Consider the following 14260-nt stretch of genomic DNA (forward strand, 5'->3'; position numbering starts at 1 on the left):
TTGAGCATGCACTCCCAGAATGTCTCAGTAACTGCAGTAAATCTACTACACTATTTTCAGAATAAAAGTAGATTTCTTATTGGGTTCTTCTTTTCCCTTTATTGTTGGCGGCCCTGGTGTCTGACACAAGAGTCTAAATGCCTCACCCCTACAGACTTTCCACTCAAACCTTTTCCACTCTACCATATCTGGAAAATAGACAGAAACGTGCTGTTTGCCAAAAAGGTGTGAGACTTGATTATAATTTGATAAACTCAAATCTGTCTGAATGCAGAATACTGGTAATTTGAAGGTACAGGCTCTTTGACATGAATGGGAAAACATCTCCAGGGTTACTTTTAAATACTATTTTCTTACTACGTGGCTTATTAGCCTAATGATATAACTGGTGCTGCAAAAAATTAAAAATGTTGCAGATAGCTTTTAAAGAATCAGTGCCTAAGGAAGTGTAAATTTCTGACTTAAAGGATCATCTGGGTTCTTTGGTTACATGTGATATCTTTTATTAGACCAACTGAGTAGTTGGGGAAAAAAAGTTGTTAGCAAGCTTTAGGGCGCAGTCACCCCTCGTCGCCCTATGCCTGACGAAGGGTGACTGTGTCCAAAAGCTTGCTCACAACTTTTTTTCCAAACACTCAGTTGGTCTAATAAAAGATAACACTTCTGACCAAAGAACCTTGCCTGCCTATGTCCTGAAACCAAAATGGCTACAACCAAAAACTCAGCTGGCTTAAAAGATAATACTTCTACTATGCAGTACTCTTAAGTTATTAAAATGCCCATTATATTTGATGATCCAAATACTGAAAAGGTATTGAATCAAAGTAGAAATCAGTTCAGTGAACCCTGACAACTTTTTAGATCCCAAAGCATCAAAGGTGCACTTTTATGTGAAATTATATTTTTAACCTTTTAGATTAGGTTTGATAAAATCACACTTAATGTGTCACTGTTTTTACTCTTTCATTTCAGTTTCAGTGGAAATCAGTGAAGTCAGTTTCACTTTCACTCATTTAGAGCTATGGTGTCTCGATTTCAAAAGTGGCAGGAAAGATTTTTAAACAACATAAAAACAGGATGAAAATGTCTGTTGGTCTGGGTTAATAAAAGTTATTTTTAACACAACATAAACTTGAAACAGGTTGAGCATGCTTTAAATTTTGAAGTTTGTCAGTTCTCTTTGCATATGATTTAAAAAAAAAATCAAGCTTTACATTGATGCAACAACCTTGAAGACGATAGTTAAAAGCTTTTTTTTAAGAAAAAAAATCCAAGTCTTTTGATACCCTTTCTTTTGTACCAGTGAAACTTGGAGGGAGAGAGGGTTCTGTATAGTTGAATTCTTCCACAGGCTTTAATTACATACACATTTTTGTTAGCACTCTCTTGCTAGTCTCTCCCTTGTTACTTAGCTTATCCTTTTTGCTCAGCTTTTAGTGCAAACTGCAAGAAGGAGGATTTGATCTCTGAAGTGCTGGCCAACTAATTCAGACCAGTTTCTTTGCCTGTACAGAGAGTGGAACCCTGTGAGGGAGGATGGAGCAAGCCAACACACAAATTGGTACTGAATAACTTTCTGTGGGGAATTTTTAATCTTTTCTGATTGAATACTGCAAGTCGGATGGCTTCTGCTTTTTTCCCCAGCTGCAACTCTCCTCTAGTAGCAGCAGGTTGTGTATCTGATCTCTGCCACCACTCTTTAATTTAGGCCGTCTACTTCAACTCTCCCAGTCTAGGAATTTACCCATTCTTGTTTTAAATAACTTTATTTCTACTTGAAATTCTTCCATATTCTAATGTATGTTATCAGCAATTTACTTTAATACTTAGCCGAGATCTTCCCATTCTTGATTTCATCCCATGTATTATCCTGAACTTTGCTCAGTCTTTATGTACAGCTAAATATTTGAAAGTTACTTGGCTTAACCGAGCCATCAGTACATTTTTATTCTCTTCACATCTTTCCTTGTAAAGAAATCCATGTAACAACCCAACAATTTGGTATGGTTTCTCTGCAGTCCTTTGTTGGAGAAAAGCATTATTCTCTTTTGATTGTTATTAGTCTTTAAGCCCCGAACCACTAAAGAACTTCCATGGCATTCTGAGCTTTTATCAGATTTGTTCTGTTACTTTGGTAGTGTTGGAGTGGTGTCGTGATGGTCCAGAAATTATGCGAAAGGCAAGGATTTTTGTGGATGATAACTTTCAGTGGACCCAACTCCATTGCTGGGATAAAGTTAGACAAATTTTATGTTACTTTGCACATTAAAGGCTGCAGTATGCATTCCGTATAGTAACAAGCTGTGTCCTTGAAGCCAGTGGAATGATTTGTGCTCTTAATAAGAAAGATGTTTAAATATAGGTAGTCCAGTGTTCTTTTGACATATTCCCTGAACTGGAGCTTAGGTAAGTAAGGGTCAGGTGTTAAGCTTTAGCTCTTCAAAGCATTTCCTGTATTTCTGGTGAACATTCAGGTGGCTGGAGGCTTATCTATAAAGCTGTAACAATAAACTAAACAGTTCTTCTATATTCCTCTATAATCTCTGGTAATAAATTTACCATATCTGTGGAGGAGCCTAGGAAACTTTGCCTCCTCCCTGGTAGGTAGGAGGGCAGGCAGGAAGAAAACTAGACTTCACTCCAGACCTTAACTAATTTCCTTCAAAAGATTGGTCAGAACTCAGTATATTCCTGTGCAAGGTTTTGCTTTTGTCAAACTAAATTTTCAGATGGAAAAGGCTTCAGTTTGAAAGCTTCTAGCCATGTAATGTTAAGAAGAGATGGGGGAGGAGGAAGAATGATTTTCAGCAGCAAAACATGGTGGTGATATTTTCCTTGCAGTGGTGAACCCCTGGGACCATTGCTCTTGTCTGATGCACTTCTGCTGCCGCTCTGCCCTCCCTGCTGCCAGAGCTGCTGCAGGGGAGGTGCAGGGAGCAGAAGGGTGTGGGAGGGTTGGGGTGGGGAAGGAAGCATCCACCTAGCTCCATTGTGGTGCTCCTGTCTTAATAAGTGCTAGGGACTCATGCCCTACTTCCCCGCCATTGTTATGCCATGGGTTACCAAACGTGTCAATTCTCAGTTTTTAGTTCTTTAATAACTTAGGTTAATAGGACTGATGTGACATTATCTTAACATTTTTCATTAAAGCCGTTTCATGAGAAACGTAGGTGAATTTAACTGCTGCTTAAATCAGTATGAAAACTGTTTCTGAACCTGAATCACTAAGGGTATGTGCCAGACAAATGGTTTATTGTGAGGTAGAGTGGGGAGGGCACTTTGCAGCTGCTGCCTCTTTCATTGCAGGCTAAGATATTGTGGCTTAATTTTTATGTACTGTAAGGAAGTGCATGCACCTAGACAGGACATCTGATGCATAATAAATTGTTTGTTTTAAAACCTGGGAGGAAAGATGGTCTCCTGAATTGAGTAGTGACCTAGAATTGAGAGGTATGGGTTTAGTTCTCTTACTCTATGACAGGCTTCCTGTGCAACCTTAGGAAAGTCCCTGTCTCAATTCCCCATCTGTAAAATGGTTAGAGCTACTTTTTTGCAAAGGGGAACTGCAAAAATAAATGCACAGCCAAACACAATGAATCGCCTACCAATAGACTAGTTTGAAACACCTTCCTTCCACAAAGATTAAATGTAAGTACAGATACAGGCACACTTCAGTGGTCCAACAAATCATCAGAAGTCAAGGACAATAAGAAGTCCTTTTTTAGGTATGTAGGCAGTAGAAGGAAAACAAATGGAAGTGTGGGACCCCTGCTTAACATCTCAGGACAGCTAGTAACTGACATTCAGGAAAAAACTGAACTCCTGAATGCCCACTTTGCTTTGGTATTTCACCAGACCAATGGGAAAGACAAGTGAGATAAGGCTCATAGGGGACATGCTGGAACTGACAGCCTCCCTGCTGCAGATGCTGAGTGGGTGCAATACCAAATAGAAAAGCTAGGCATTTATAAGTCAGCAGGACCAGATGGACTTCATCTGAGAGTGCTGAAGGAGCTGGCAGAGGTCATTGCAGAACCCCTGGCAAAGCTCTTTCAGAATTCCTGACGCACAGGGGAAATCCCTGAGGATTGGAAGAGGGCCAAAATTGTGCCCATCTTCAAGAAGGGGAAGAGGGAGGACCCAAGCAACTATAGGCCAATATAATTAGCCTAACCTCCATCCCAAGGAAAATCCTGGAAAAGATCATTACAAAATCTGTGTGTGATATACTCACAGAAAGTAAGATTCTGAGTGACAGCCAGCATGGCTTTGTTGTGGGTAGGTCTTGTTTTACCAATCTCATCTTCTGTGACCAGGTCTTTCGCCACCTGGACATGGGAGATGAGGTAGACATTATATACCTAGACTTCCGAAAGGCTTTTGATCTAGTATCCCATGATATCCTTGTGGGAAAACTGGAAGATGGTGGGCTCAGCTGCTCAACAGTTCAGTGGGTGGGAAACTGGCTACAGAGTAGGACCCAGAGAGTTTTCATGAACGGATCTGTGTTGTCCTGGCGCAAAGTGGCCAGCGGTGTCCCTCAGGGGTTCATGCTTGGACCGGTGCTTTTCAACATCTTTATCAGTGATTTGGATGGGGGAGTGAAAAGCTCGCTGGCCAAGTCTGTGGACGATACCAAGTTATAGGACAGTGTGGTCGTGTCAGAAGATAGGTTGTAGATACAAGTGGACCTGGACAGGCTTGAGAGTTGGTCAGACTGGAACCAAATGAAGTTTAACACTTCCAAGTATAAGGTGGTCCATCTGGTGGCAAACAACCCTCAACATATATAGGCTTTTTGGTGACAGCTTGATTTGCACCACGGCTGAAAGGGACCTAAGGGTAATGATTGACCATCACATGTATATGAGCCATCAGTGTGAGGCGGTTGTCAGCAGGGCAAATAACACGCTGGCATGCATCAACCAATGCATCTTGTGTAAAGCTAAGGAAGTGATACTCCCACTGTACTCAGCACTGGTGAGACCACAGTTGGAGTACTGTGTTCAGTTGTGGGCGCCGCATTTCAATAAAGACGTAGAAAAACTTGAGAGGGTCCAGAAAAGAGCCACGCATATGATCAGGGACTTGCAAGGCAAGCCATATGAGGAAAGACTGAGGAACCTGGGCCTTTAGCCTAAAGAAGAGAAGGTTGAGAGGGGACTTGACAGCGGCTTAGCATTATATCAAAGGAGTGCATCAGGAGCTCGGCTAACAGCTGTGCACCAGGGCACCCCCGGGGAAGACCAGGACCAAGGGATACAAACTTCTGGAAGGCCACTTCAGGCTTAATACTAGGAAAAACTCCTTCACAGGGTGTCCAGACTGTGGAATAAATTCCTTCCAGAGGTGGTGCAGTCACCTACCCTGGAGGTTTTCAAGAGGAAACTAGACAGTCACCTCACTGGGATCACCTAACCCTAGTTGTCTTCCTGCCTAGAGCAAGGTGGGCTGGACCTGATGATCTGCAAGGTCCCTTCCAGCCCCTAACAGTCTATGAATCCTTATTACTGTTTCATAGCATAGCAATGGTCTTGAGAAATCCCAAACAATGTGCTGCTTTTCACATCCAATCTAGGAATTATGAATTGGCACCTATCTAACTGTTGAGGACAGTACTAATTGTCTCTAGTGGGTTATGGAATAGAGAAAATCCCACACAATTTACTGATTCGTTTTGATGCACTGGCTGGGGGAGTAGTTAGCTGATTGCACGATTTCACAATGATTACACACTTAATTCATACAACACAATTTTATTTTAAAACTCTTTGCTACGTATATAACACTGCTTAGCTTTAAGAAACACCACAAACATTAAAAACACAATAATTACATATATCAGAAACAATGCTCCGAATGCACTTCCTTCCCAAACAATGCTATAAGAATTAGTGTTACAAAAACAACTACAATTACAACTAAAAGTTAAATTTGAATCAATACTGTTATTTTTCATAATATACTTACAATCCTAGAATTCCGAGAAGCCAAATACCAAAATATGGTTTCATTCCTCAGTAGTACGATTTAATGGGTTGGCCTCAGTAGTACGGTTCAATAGGCTGGCCTCAGCAATACGATTCAATGAGCTGGGCTCACCAGTGATAGGACTACGTCCCCTTCCTTCAGTCCCTTTCGGGCGCTCCGCGGCTTCAGCGTGAACTAAGAGATTCATGTTCACGGAGAGGCTTGATTAGGCGATCAATCTAATCTGAACTTATACTTGCGATTCTTCCTTCGTTGTTCTGCAAGTGAAGTCACCTCCAAATTGGGACAGGAAGTTACACATTTTATTGAGCGAGCTGACGTCAGTGGGCTCCTCCTACTCAACTTGTCATAACTCCCAAATTTGGGCTCGGATCTTACTCAACAGAAATTACCTTTGTTGAGCATTTTTAAATTATTCTTGGGGAGACTTCCATATCACTGTAAATACTCTTTTCTTTTTACCAGTCTGGTTAAAAGGCCTTAGGCTTTGATGTCTCGGAATTTAGGACATTTGTTTTCTTTGTAAAAAACTTCTAAAGATACAATTTAAATTAAGGTTTTAGGTGAAGTCAGGACATTTCGCACATAGCTCCAAAACAATGAGCTAGATAAGGAGATAAATCCTATCTTCTTCCTGAAACTGGCTAATGGGCAATCTTTACAAACATTCAAACTATTTCATTCAATATGACACTAATAAGGACATGGGGCAAAGCCTGAATGAGTGAGGATGCTTATCATGGATGTGTTGAATTGATTAGTTCAATTAATGCAATTTACAGACTGTTTATTGTATTGTAGAGAAGGCTGTACAGATTACAGTTAGATACTAGTGTATGCTTGTAAGATGTTTAAAAATCTTCATATTTAGATGGTAAAACAATATCTATAGATGTATAGTCATGTGGTAAACCTTTTTTGGTGGAGGAGTGGAAGAAAAACAAGTTCAATGTAGATGTGATCAGTAAAAAAAAATGTGTAAATGAAAGATATTATCTAGGTGGAGTGTACATAGAAGTTTTTCTGCTAACCAGTTGCCATTTCTTATCTAGTTTTTTCACAAATGCCACATCATTTGACACATATATACCAAAACTTTCTATATTGATAACTGGGATAGCAAACACTGGATTTTCACATTAATATGGTCTGGCCCGATATGTAATGATCAACTATTTGTACACAGCTTCCAAATTTGTAAAAATGAAAGAATTGTAGCGTACTAGTGATTAGGGTTGTAATGAAAACATGACTTTTTTCAACACAGCCTCTTATGCATCTTCACATAATATTTGAGAGTTGCTTGAAGCTTCTCTAATGAGAAATATATGGTGCTTCTAGAGGGAGTTAATTTGATGAGTGAAACCAGCAATATGTTCTGTCTAGCCTTTCTTGTTAGTAATATTAGCACCGATGTGTGAGCTCAGATTTAAGAATGTACTGACTTAGGTTGCCGGATTATGTCTCTTTATACTGTTAAGGGAGGAAAGGCAGAGAGAGAGAATCATTTACTTTTGTCATTCTTATCAGTTAGGATTTGTCTGCATGCAAATGAGTTTAGTTAAAGCAGTACAAACCCTTACTGTGGGTACTTTTGTTTTTGTTAAAAACTGGCTATATCTGTTCAACTCCCCTCCAGAAATTTACAGTATGAACCAGATTTAAATTGACTTTATCATCTTCAGTGATTGAAAACCTGTTTAAAATTACACCTTTACACTGGTGCAACCTTGTATGTAGCTCAGACCAATGCAATGTTCATAGGGCAGAAGTTTCAAGCTTGTCATTCCTACAGGTCACCAGCAGGTTGTATAAAGTCTTTCCCTCATCCCCCACAAAGATGCCAGAATGGATCTCAGAGTTGAAGCACATTTATTAAACACCTTTTAGCATGAGCAGTCATGTGCTTTCTTCTACATTGCAGCTTTATTTAAACACAATAAAGTGTATTGGTTTAATGAAAGGTTAATTCTAAATCAGTCCTGAAAGCCTGGTGCAACTTCCTATTGATACATTTTCATTTAAAACTTACCAGTTTAGTTTATACCTGTAAATTTACCAGTCAAAGTAAGCCAGCATGGTCCAAGTTAAACAAGTATGTATTTCTATTCAAAGTTGCAGTAGTATAATAAATAGTTTGGAACAACATTTTTTAATTCAATTAGTGCAACTTTGTTTAGATTAGGCTTATATTATCACAGTGCCTCAGTCCTGACACCAAAGGTACTAGTGGAGTGAGTAGCTGTATACATACTGGTTTGGTCCTTGACTCTTCTGCTTTAACTGCGAATAAAGGTGCTAACTATCAGTGGGTGACCTGATATGATTGTGTGCTCGCTAGGATCTAGAGTAGAATTCATGACTTCAACTGTCTTGTACATCAATTTGTGATAGTTGCTTTTAAAACTGAAAATTTGTGTGATCAAAAATGTCTTGAATAACTTCCAACTTGTGCTGTACCTTAGGCTGATCTTTTTCTTTTTTTTCTTAGTTTGCAGGTCAAAATGTCTCAGACAGAAAATAGTTAGGCTCACAAAATACATCATCCTATCTCGTCTCTAGCATTTCAGTATTAAAAATGGATAAGTGTAAACACGTAGGAAGGCTGCGGCTTGCCCAAGACCATTCCATCCTGAACCCTCAGAAATGGCATTGTGTGGACTGCAATACTACAGAATCTGTATGGGCATGCCTCAGCTGTTCCCATGTGGCATGTGGAAGATATATTGAAGAGCATGCACTAAAGCACTTTCAGGAAAGTAGTCATCCTGTGGCATTGGAAGTAAATGAGCTGTATGTTTTCTGTTATCTTTGTGATGACTACGTTCTGAATGATAATGCCACTGGTGACTTAAAACTGTTGAGAAGTACATTAAGTGCAATCAAGACTCAAAACTATGACTGCACTACCCGTAGCGGCCGGACTTTGCGATCCATGGGAGCAAGTGATGATTCGTACCTTTCACATGATTGTGCCCAAGCTTTGCTTCATAATGAAGACCGCATGTTCACGGCTTTGTGGCACAGGAGGCGTTCATTAATGGGCAAAGTATTCAGAACATGGTTTGAGCTAACGCCTCCTGGAAAAAGGATTTTGGAAGAAGAAAGACATCGGGAAGAGGCAGAGGAAAAGAGGGATAGAGCTCGGAAGAGAAGACAAGAGCGAAAGCGTCAGTTGAAAGCAGAGATGGAAAAAATGCCTCCAAGAAAGAGTACTCGTTTACAAAATCGAAGTCAAATCTCAAAAGTACCATCCTGCGTACAAAAAGTACAATATGATCTGGACTTGCCTGCAGAGCTGAAAGGAACACATACCTCAGATGAAGTAAAACTGAAAAAAATCAGTGACTCCCCAATTAAACGAAGGTCTACGGTGACTCCTGGTATAACAGGACTGAGAAACTTGGGAAATACGTGCTACATGAACTCTATTCTGCAAGTACTGAGTCATTTACTTATTTTTCGGCAATGTTTTTTAAAGCTTGATTTGAACCAAACTCAGGAGTTGCTGGCAACAGCAGTCAATGGTAAAACAAGGTCTTCTAAGAAGTACTCTCTGGTTATTGGCTCTGTGTTTCATGTGAATGAGAATCAAGAGAAGGTGAAAGGCTCATCTTCAAGGCGACCTAGTTTATCCTCTGGACTAAGTGGGGGGGCATCAAAAAGTAGAAATATGGAACTTATACAGCCCAAGGAGCCAAGCTCAGAGCACATATCTCTTTGTCATGAACTACATACTCTGTTCCAAGTTATGTGGTCTGGCAAGTGGGCACTGGTATCTCCTTTTGCAATGCTCCATTCTGTTTGGAGATTAATCCCAGCTTTCCGAGGTTATGCCCAACAAGATGCTCAGGAATTCCTCTGTGAACTTTTAGATAAAGTACAGCAGGAACTGGAAACCACTGGGACCAGATACCCAGCTCTCATCCCTGCTTCTCAAAGGAAACTTATGAAACAGGTTCTGAATGTGGTCAATACCATTTTTCATGGACAGCTTTTAAGTCAGGTATGTATCAGGATTTTTTTTTTCAATCTGTTGTAGAAATCACTGAAGGCATAAACCAGATGATATATTTGTAAGGGGTTTGAAAGGTTAGGATTGCCTAGTTGAGCTAATGAATAAGAAGGGACAAGAGAAAAGGATACTGAATGATATATAGAGGTGCATGTAATCATTCTCTGTACCAAAGGAATTACCTAGGAGAAATTAAAGTAACAGCTTCAAATGATAAGTGCAAATACTTCACTTCATGACTGAAATATATTCCTAAAAATTATTATTGAGGTATAGAAGTTGACTTCTACACAAGTAAATGTTTTTCAACATGTGTGTGTAATATCTCAAACCTGAGAGAGATACCTACATCAGTTATCCATTAACTGCTGGGGTTAAGAAACATAAAGACATTGATAGTGTCTTGTTTCCTAATGATCAGTTATCGAAGTTTTACACTTAAAAGCATCTGGTTGGCTCTGTTGAAGAAAAAGTCATAGAAACTACATAACATTGGTAATTCTTGCATTCACTTAAGTGACACCTACACAATATTGTAAAGAGTGGTGGGCAACTGGGACCCCAGCCCCAGCTTCCCGCTTAAAGAGGACACAAGTACAGAAGCTGCTGCTGGCCTGGCCCCTGCAAGCACCCCTGCTACTCAGGGCTCAGAATGTGTCTTTTTCACTGCTATCCCTTATAAATAATTTGTTCTGTTTCAGTAAATCATTTAAAATGGATTTTGAAATTCTTAATACAGAAACATTTGTGAGTCTGATTTCTATCCACAGGACACTGATTCATGATACTGGGGTTCTTCCTTAGATGATACAGCAAGCTATGCCAATGAAATGAGCTAGGTTTCATTGTGTCCTCTGTTTGGCTGCTCTGTTTTTTAAGAGCTCTTATGAAATACTTCTGTATATTCCATCAGTGCATGAAGCAATTTAAGTAGCAGCTTAATGCAGTGCAGTTGAAGTATGCCTATTTGTGTAAAGTCCTGAGAACCAGCTAAATATTAACCCTCAGATACTCGAATTTCTGTACCATCTGTTGCAAAAAGATGTTCCTTGATAGAGAAAAGCTTATTTGAATGAGGTCAGTTCAACTGTGATCTTGGATTACCACAATAACTTTTTCTGAAATAAGATTCTTTTCCCCTCTGCCAAGTATAGATTTTGCTTCCTACTGGTAAATTAGTAGAGAAAAGTTAAGAACTGAATGCATCTAAACCAAGGAGGAGAATATGGGCTCTGACTGTGAAGACTATTTCTTTCACGTTCTGTCAGTCTTTATACGCTAGTCAAATTCTAGTGACTGGCAGGATGAGGCTGAAATCTTACAGGGGAAAGAATCTTTATCCTGCCAGCCCATGTTCTCAAGTGTGAACCTAGTGGAAATGTGGGTTAACAACTTATCTCCTCCCCCCATGGAAAGAAGGATGGTTGTTAGCTATCTACTTAAATCATGGTTTCACAGGTTTCGTGGAAACCATGAAATCCAGGATTGTCCTTGAAATCAACAACAAAAAAACTTAAAATGCTGATTCCTCAGTGGGTGCCAGTGGTCCTCACTGCCATTGCGTCCTGGCCCCATCAGCTGGTGGGGTCACATGAAGGCAGCAGAAAAGATGGCTGCTGCCCCCTGGTCCCTCCTTCCTCCTTCCCCCTGGCCTCTCCGCCAATCAGTGCTGAGGAATGGGGCCACAGAAAGGGCAGCTGCCCCCTCATCCCTTTCCCACCAGGGCCTTTCTGCCAATCAGCGCCAAGGGGTGGAGCCACCAGAGCACATCTGCAAAATGTCCACAGAACTTGCTTTTTATGCTGCAGCAAGCCACAAGAATTGGTAAGTCTAACCATGATTTAAGTAGACTCCTAATGATTGTCTGCTCACAGCCTAGGTCTGCAGTAAGTTGTCTGTGTTTCATAACTCTGTTGGGAAATGATTGTATATGCTATTGGGAACATTACTTCCTTTCCACTTCAGAAATGAGCATACTCCACACGGCACTGTTGTCAGAGTTTTGATTTATACCTGCTCTTGTAAGCTGATCCTTGTGGAGCTGTCAGTACAAGACTGCTGTTATCTAACACTTCAAGAGCAGGAAATTTAATAGCAACTGGCTACTTGTTGTGAAACGTTGGCTTTCCTGTAAAAATCATCTTCTGGTCCTCTTTGGTTAGTGTTTTTGTAAATCACTGGCATCAGGATGGCACAGTGAGTTTAATGCAACAGTTTTGAAATTAAGCCCCACAATGCTAAAGCCAATAGAGGTTTAGTGATCACCTAATTCTTAAGGGATTCACAAACTGAATTAGCGGATCTGTTTAGCTTAACATTAACTGGAATTTCCAGCATAGTATTGGGAAAACTTGCTTTTATGAAGGCTGACTACAACCATTGCTGTTGTTGTGTTTTTCACATAATTAAACAAATTATACCTTTTGAAGTCACTTTTCTGACCACTAATTATGTTGACTTCTATTCTCTTGACACTTCAGAACCTTAGCAATTAATGTAACCTTTTTCTAACCACCTTTTTGTTTTTTGATAAGCTTACTGGCAACAAAACTAGTCTGGAAGTTATAATTGCTCAATTATCAACTGAATTGCTGCTGTATTCTTAAGTGTCCCCAACACAGCTGTGTGGACCTGGGAAAAGAGGAGGAATCATTCCTGTCTGCAAGAACTACGCCCACAAACCCCTCTAATGTAGATTCAGGAATAGCAGCAAAAAGTCTTCTTCCTGGGATAAACTATTTCATTTTGGGAGCTAGTATAAGCTCAGCTGCCAAACATTTTGTGTTGATGACCATAGGAATGTTTGCCTGGATAGCTCAACTGGAGCAGTTACATCAGCACATTTTTTTTTGACTGAAAAAGCCTCTGTTTTTAGCAAAAGTAACAAATTTTGTGTGGCCTGAATTTCATCTTTTTAGCTTTGTCTTTTCCTGTTTTTCAGGCCACTTTACCTAAATGTTCCTTTAATATTTAATGGCTGAGGGGGCTGTTTTGAGCAGTCTTCTGAAGTCTTTTTAACATTGACTGAAGAAAGGTCTTTGAACTTGTATAAGTAACTTGCTACTTCTATTTTAGAACAACAACAAAATGTTTTATGCCTTTGCAGAATACCAACGCAGAACGAGAGTTGTTAGGCATAAAATTAATAGTTGTTTCAAAGGTCATGAGGTTAAAGCACTTAATCAAAAAGGAACTGTCAGCAGTAGGGCAGTGCAAAGCTTTGGTAGCTGATTTGATTCTGAGGAGATTCGGCCCAATTCAGGGACAGAATCTCCGAATTGGAATAGAATCAGGAGACCAAAAGCTCCGAATCGATTGGAAACATCTGAATTGATTTGGAAAAGATTCAGAGATTTGTCCATAGACTAAACAGGCAGCTGACAGCTGCCTCCAGCTGGTACGTCTGTTGGGAAGGGAATGGGCATGGGGGAGGGAGGCATTGGAGCTGGGACAAGCTGCCCAGCCGGAGCAGGGGGCACATTACTCAGGGAGGGGGGTTGGGGGGGCACGGGATGCAGGTGCTGTAGTGCTGGGAGCAAGGGCTCTGCCCTGCTGCCGCATGGCCAGCTAAGGCGGTATGCGGATATAGCTTGCTCCAGGAGGAAGGGGGCAAATGGCAGTAGGGTAGTAGACAGCATGCAGCACCCTGCCAAGCCACGCGGCACCCGCACCATGGGGCAGCTGCTGCATGGGTGTCAAGCGGGGGGGGGGGAATTTCCACTGCCCCCTGCTGCCTTGCGCTGCACAGTGGGGGTCTGCCTTGAGTCCTCAGCGGCCCCCGATCACCACTGCCAGAGCTGGTGAGTACGGGGCTTTTTTTAAAGCTCCAGTCACCGGTTACAGGAGCGGCAAACAGGGCCTCTCAGAGCTTATGGCAGAGTCCCCCTGTGCAACGTGGGGCAGTGGGGATTGCCCCCTCCCTCCACCTGGCACCCATGTGGCAGCTGTCTCTTTGCACAGGTGCAGCACAGCTTGGCAGGGCACCTGGGCGGCTCCACGTGTCAGCCGGAGCCCGGCATCACTCAGCCCCAGCAGCCCAAGCTCCCAGGCAGTGTGCAGCACCCTGCCGAGCCACGTTGCACCCACGCCATGGGGCAGCTGCTGCATGGGTGCCAAGCGGGGGGGAGGGGGGGGCGCAATCCCTGCTGCTCCATGCTGCATAGGGGGGCTCTGCCATGAGCACCCAGAGGCCCCAATCGCCGCTTCTGCAGTTGATGAGTGCGGGGCTTCCCCCCCCCCCCCCCCCCAGGCCGG

General features: G+C 41.6%; 1 protein-coding gene across 5 annotated transcripts in view; it reads left to right on the forward strand.

Moving 5' to 3' along the window:
* Positions 1-1429: 1429 nt before the first annotated feature.
* Positions 1430-14260, forward strand: part of USP44 (ubiquitin specific peptidase 44) — a 28215-nt gene continuing 15384 nt past the window's right edge. For 4 of the 5 annotated variants that reach the window (XR_003092128.1, XR_003092129.1, XM_006037360.3 and 1 more), the window contains exon 1: positions 6575-9997. Coding sequence is in view for 3 of the 5 variants with exons in the window: in XM_006037360.3 (XP_006037422.1) it covers positions 8570-9997 (1428 nt within the window). In the remaining 2 variants the exon portion in view is untranslated. Of the gene's footprint in view, positions 1562-6574; positions 9998-14260 lie in introns of those variants that run through there. The other variant, XM_025193806.1, reaches the window with a different exon arrangement.

This window comes from Alligator sinensis, unplaced genomic scaffold (assembly GCF_000455745.1).
Source record: "Alligator sinensis unplaced genomic scaffold, ASM45574v1 scaffold1290_1, whole genome shotgun sequence".
Lineage (NCBI taxonomy): Eukaryota > Metazoa > Chordata > Crocodylia > Alligatoridae > Alligator > Alligator sinensis.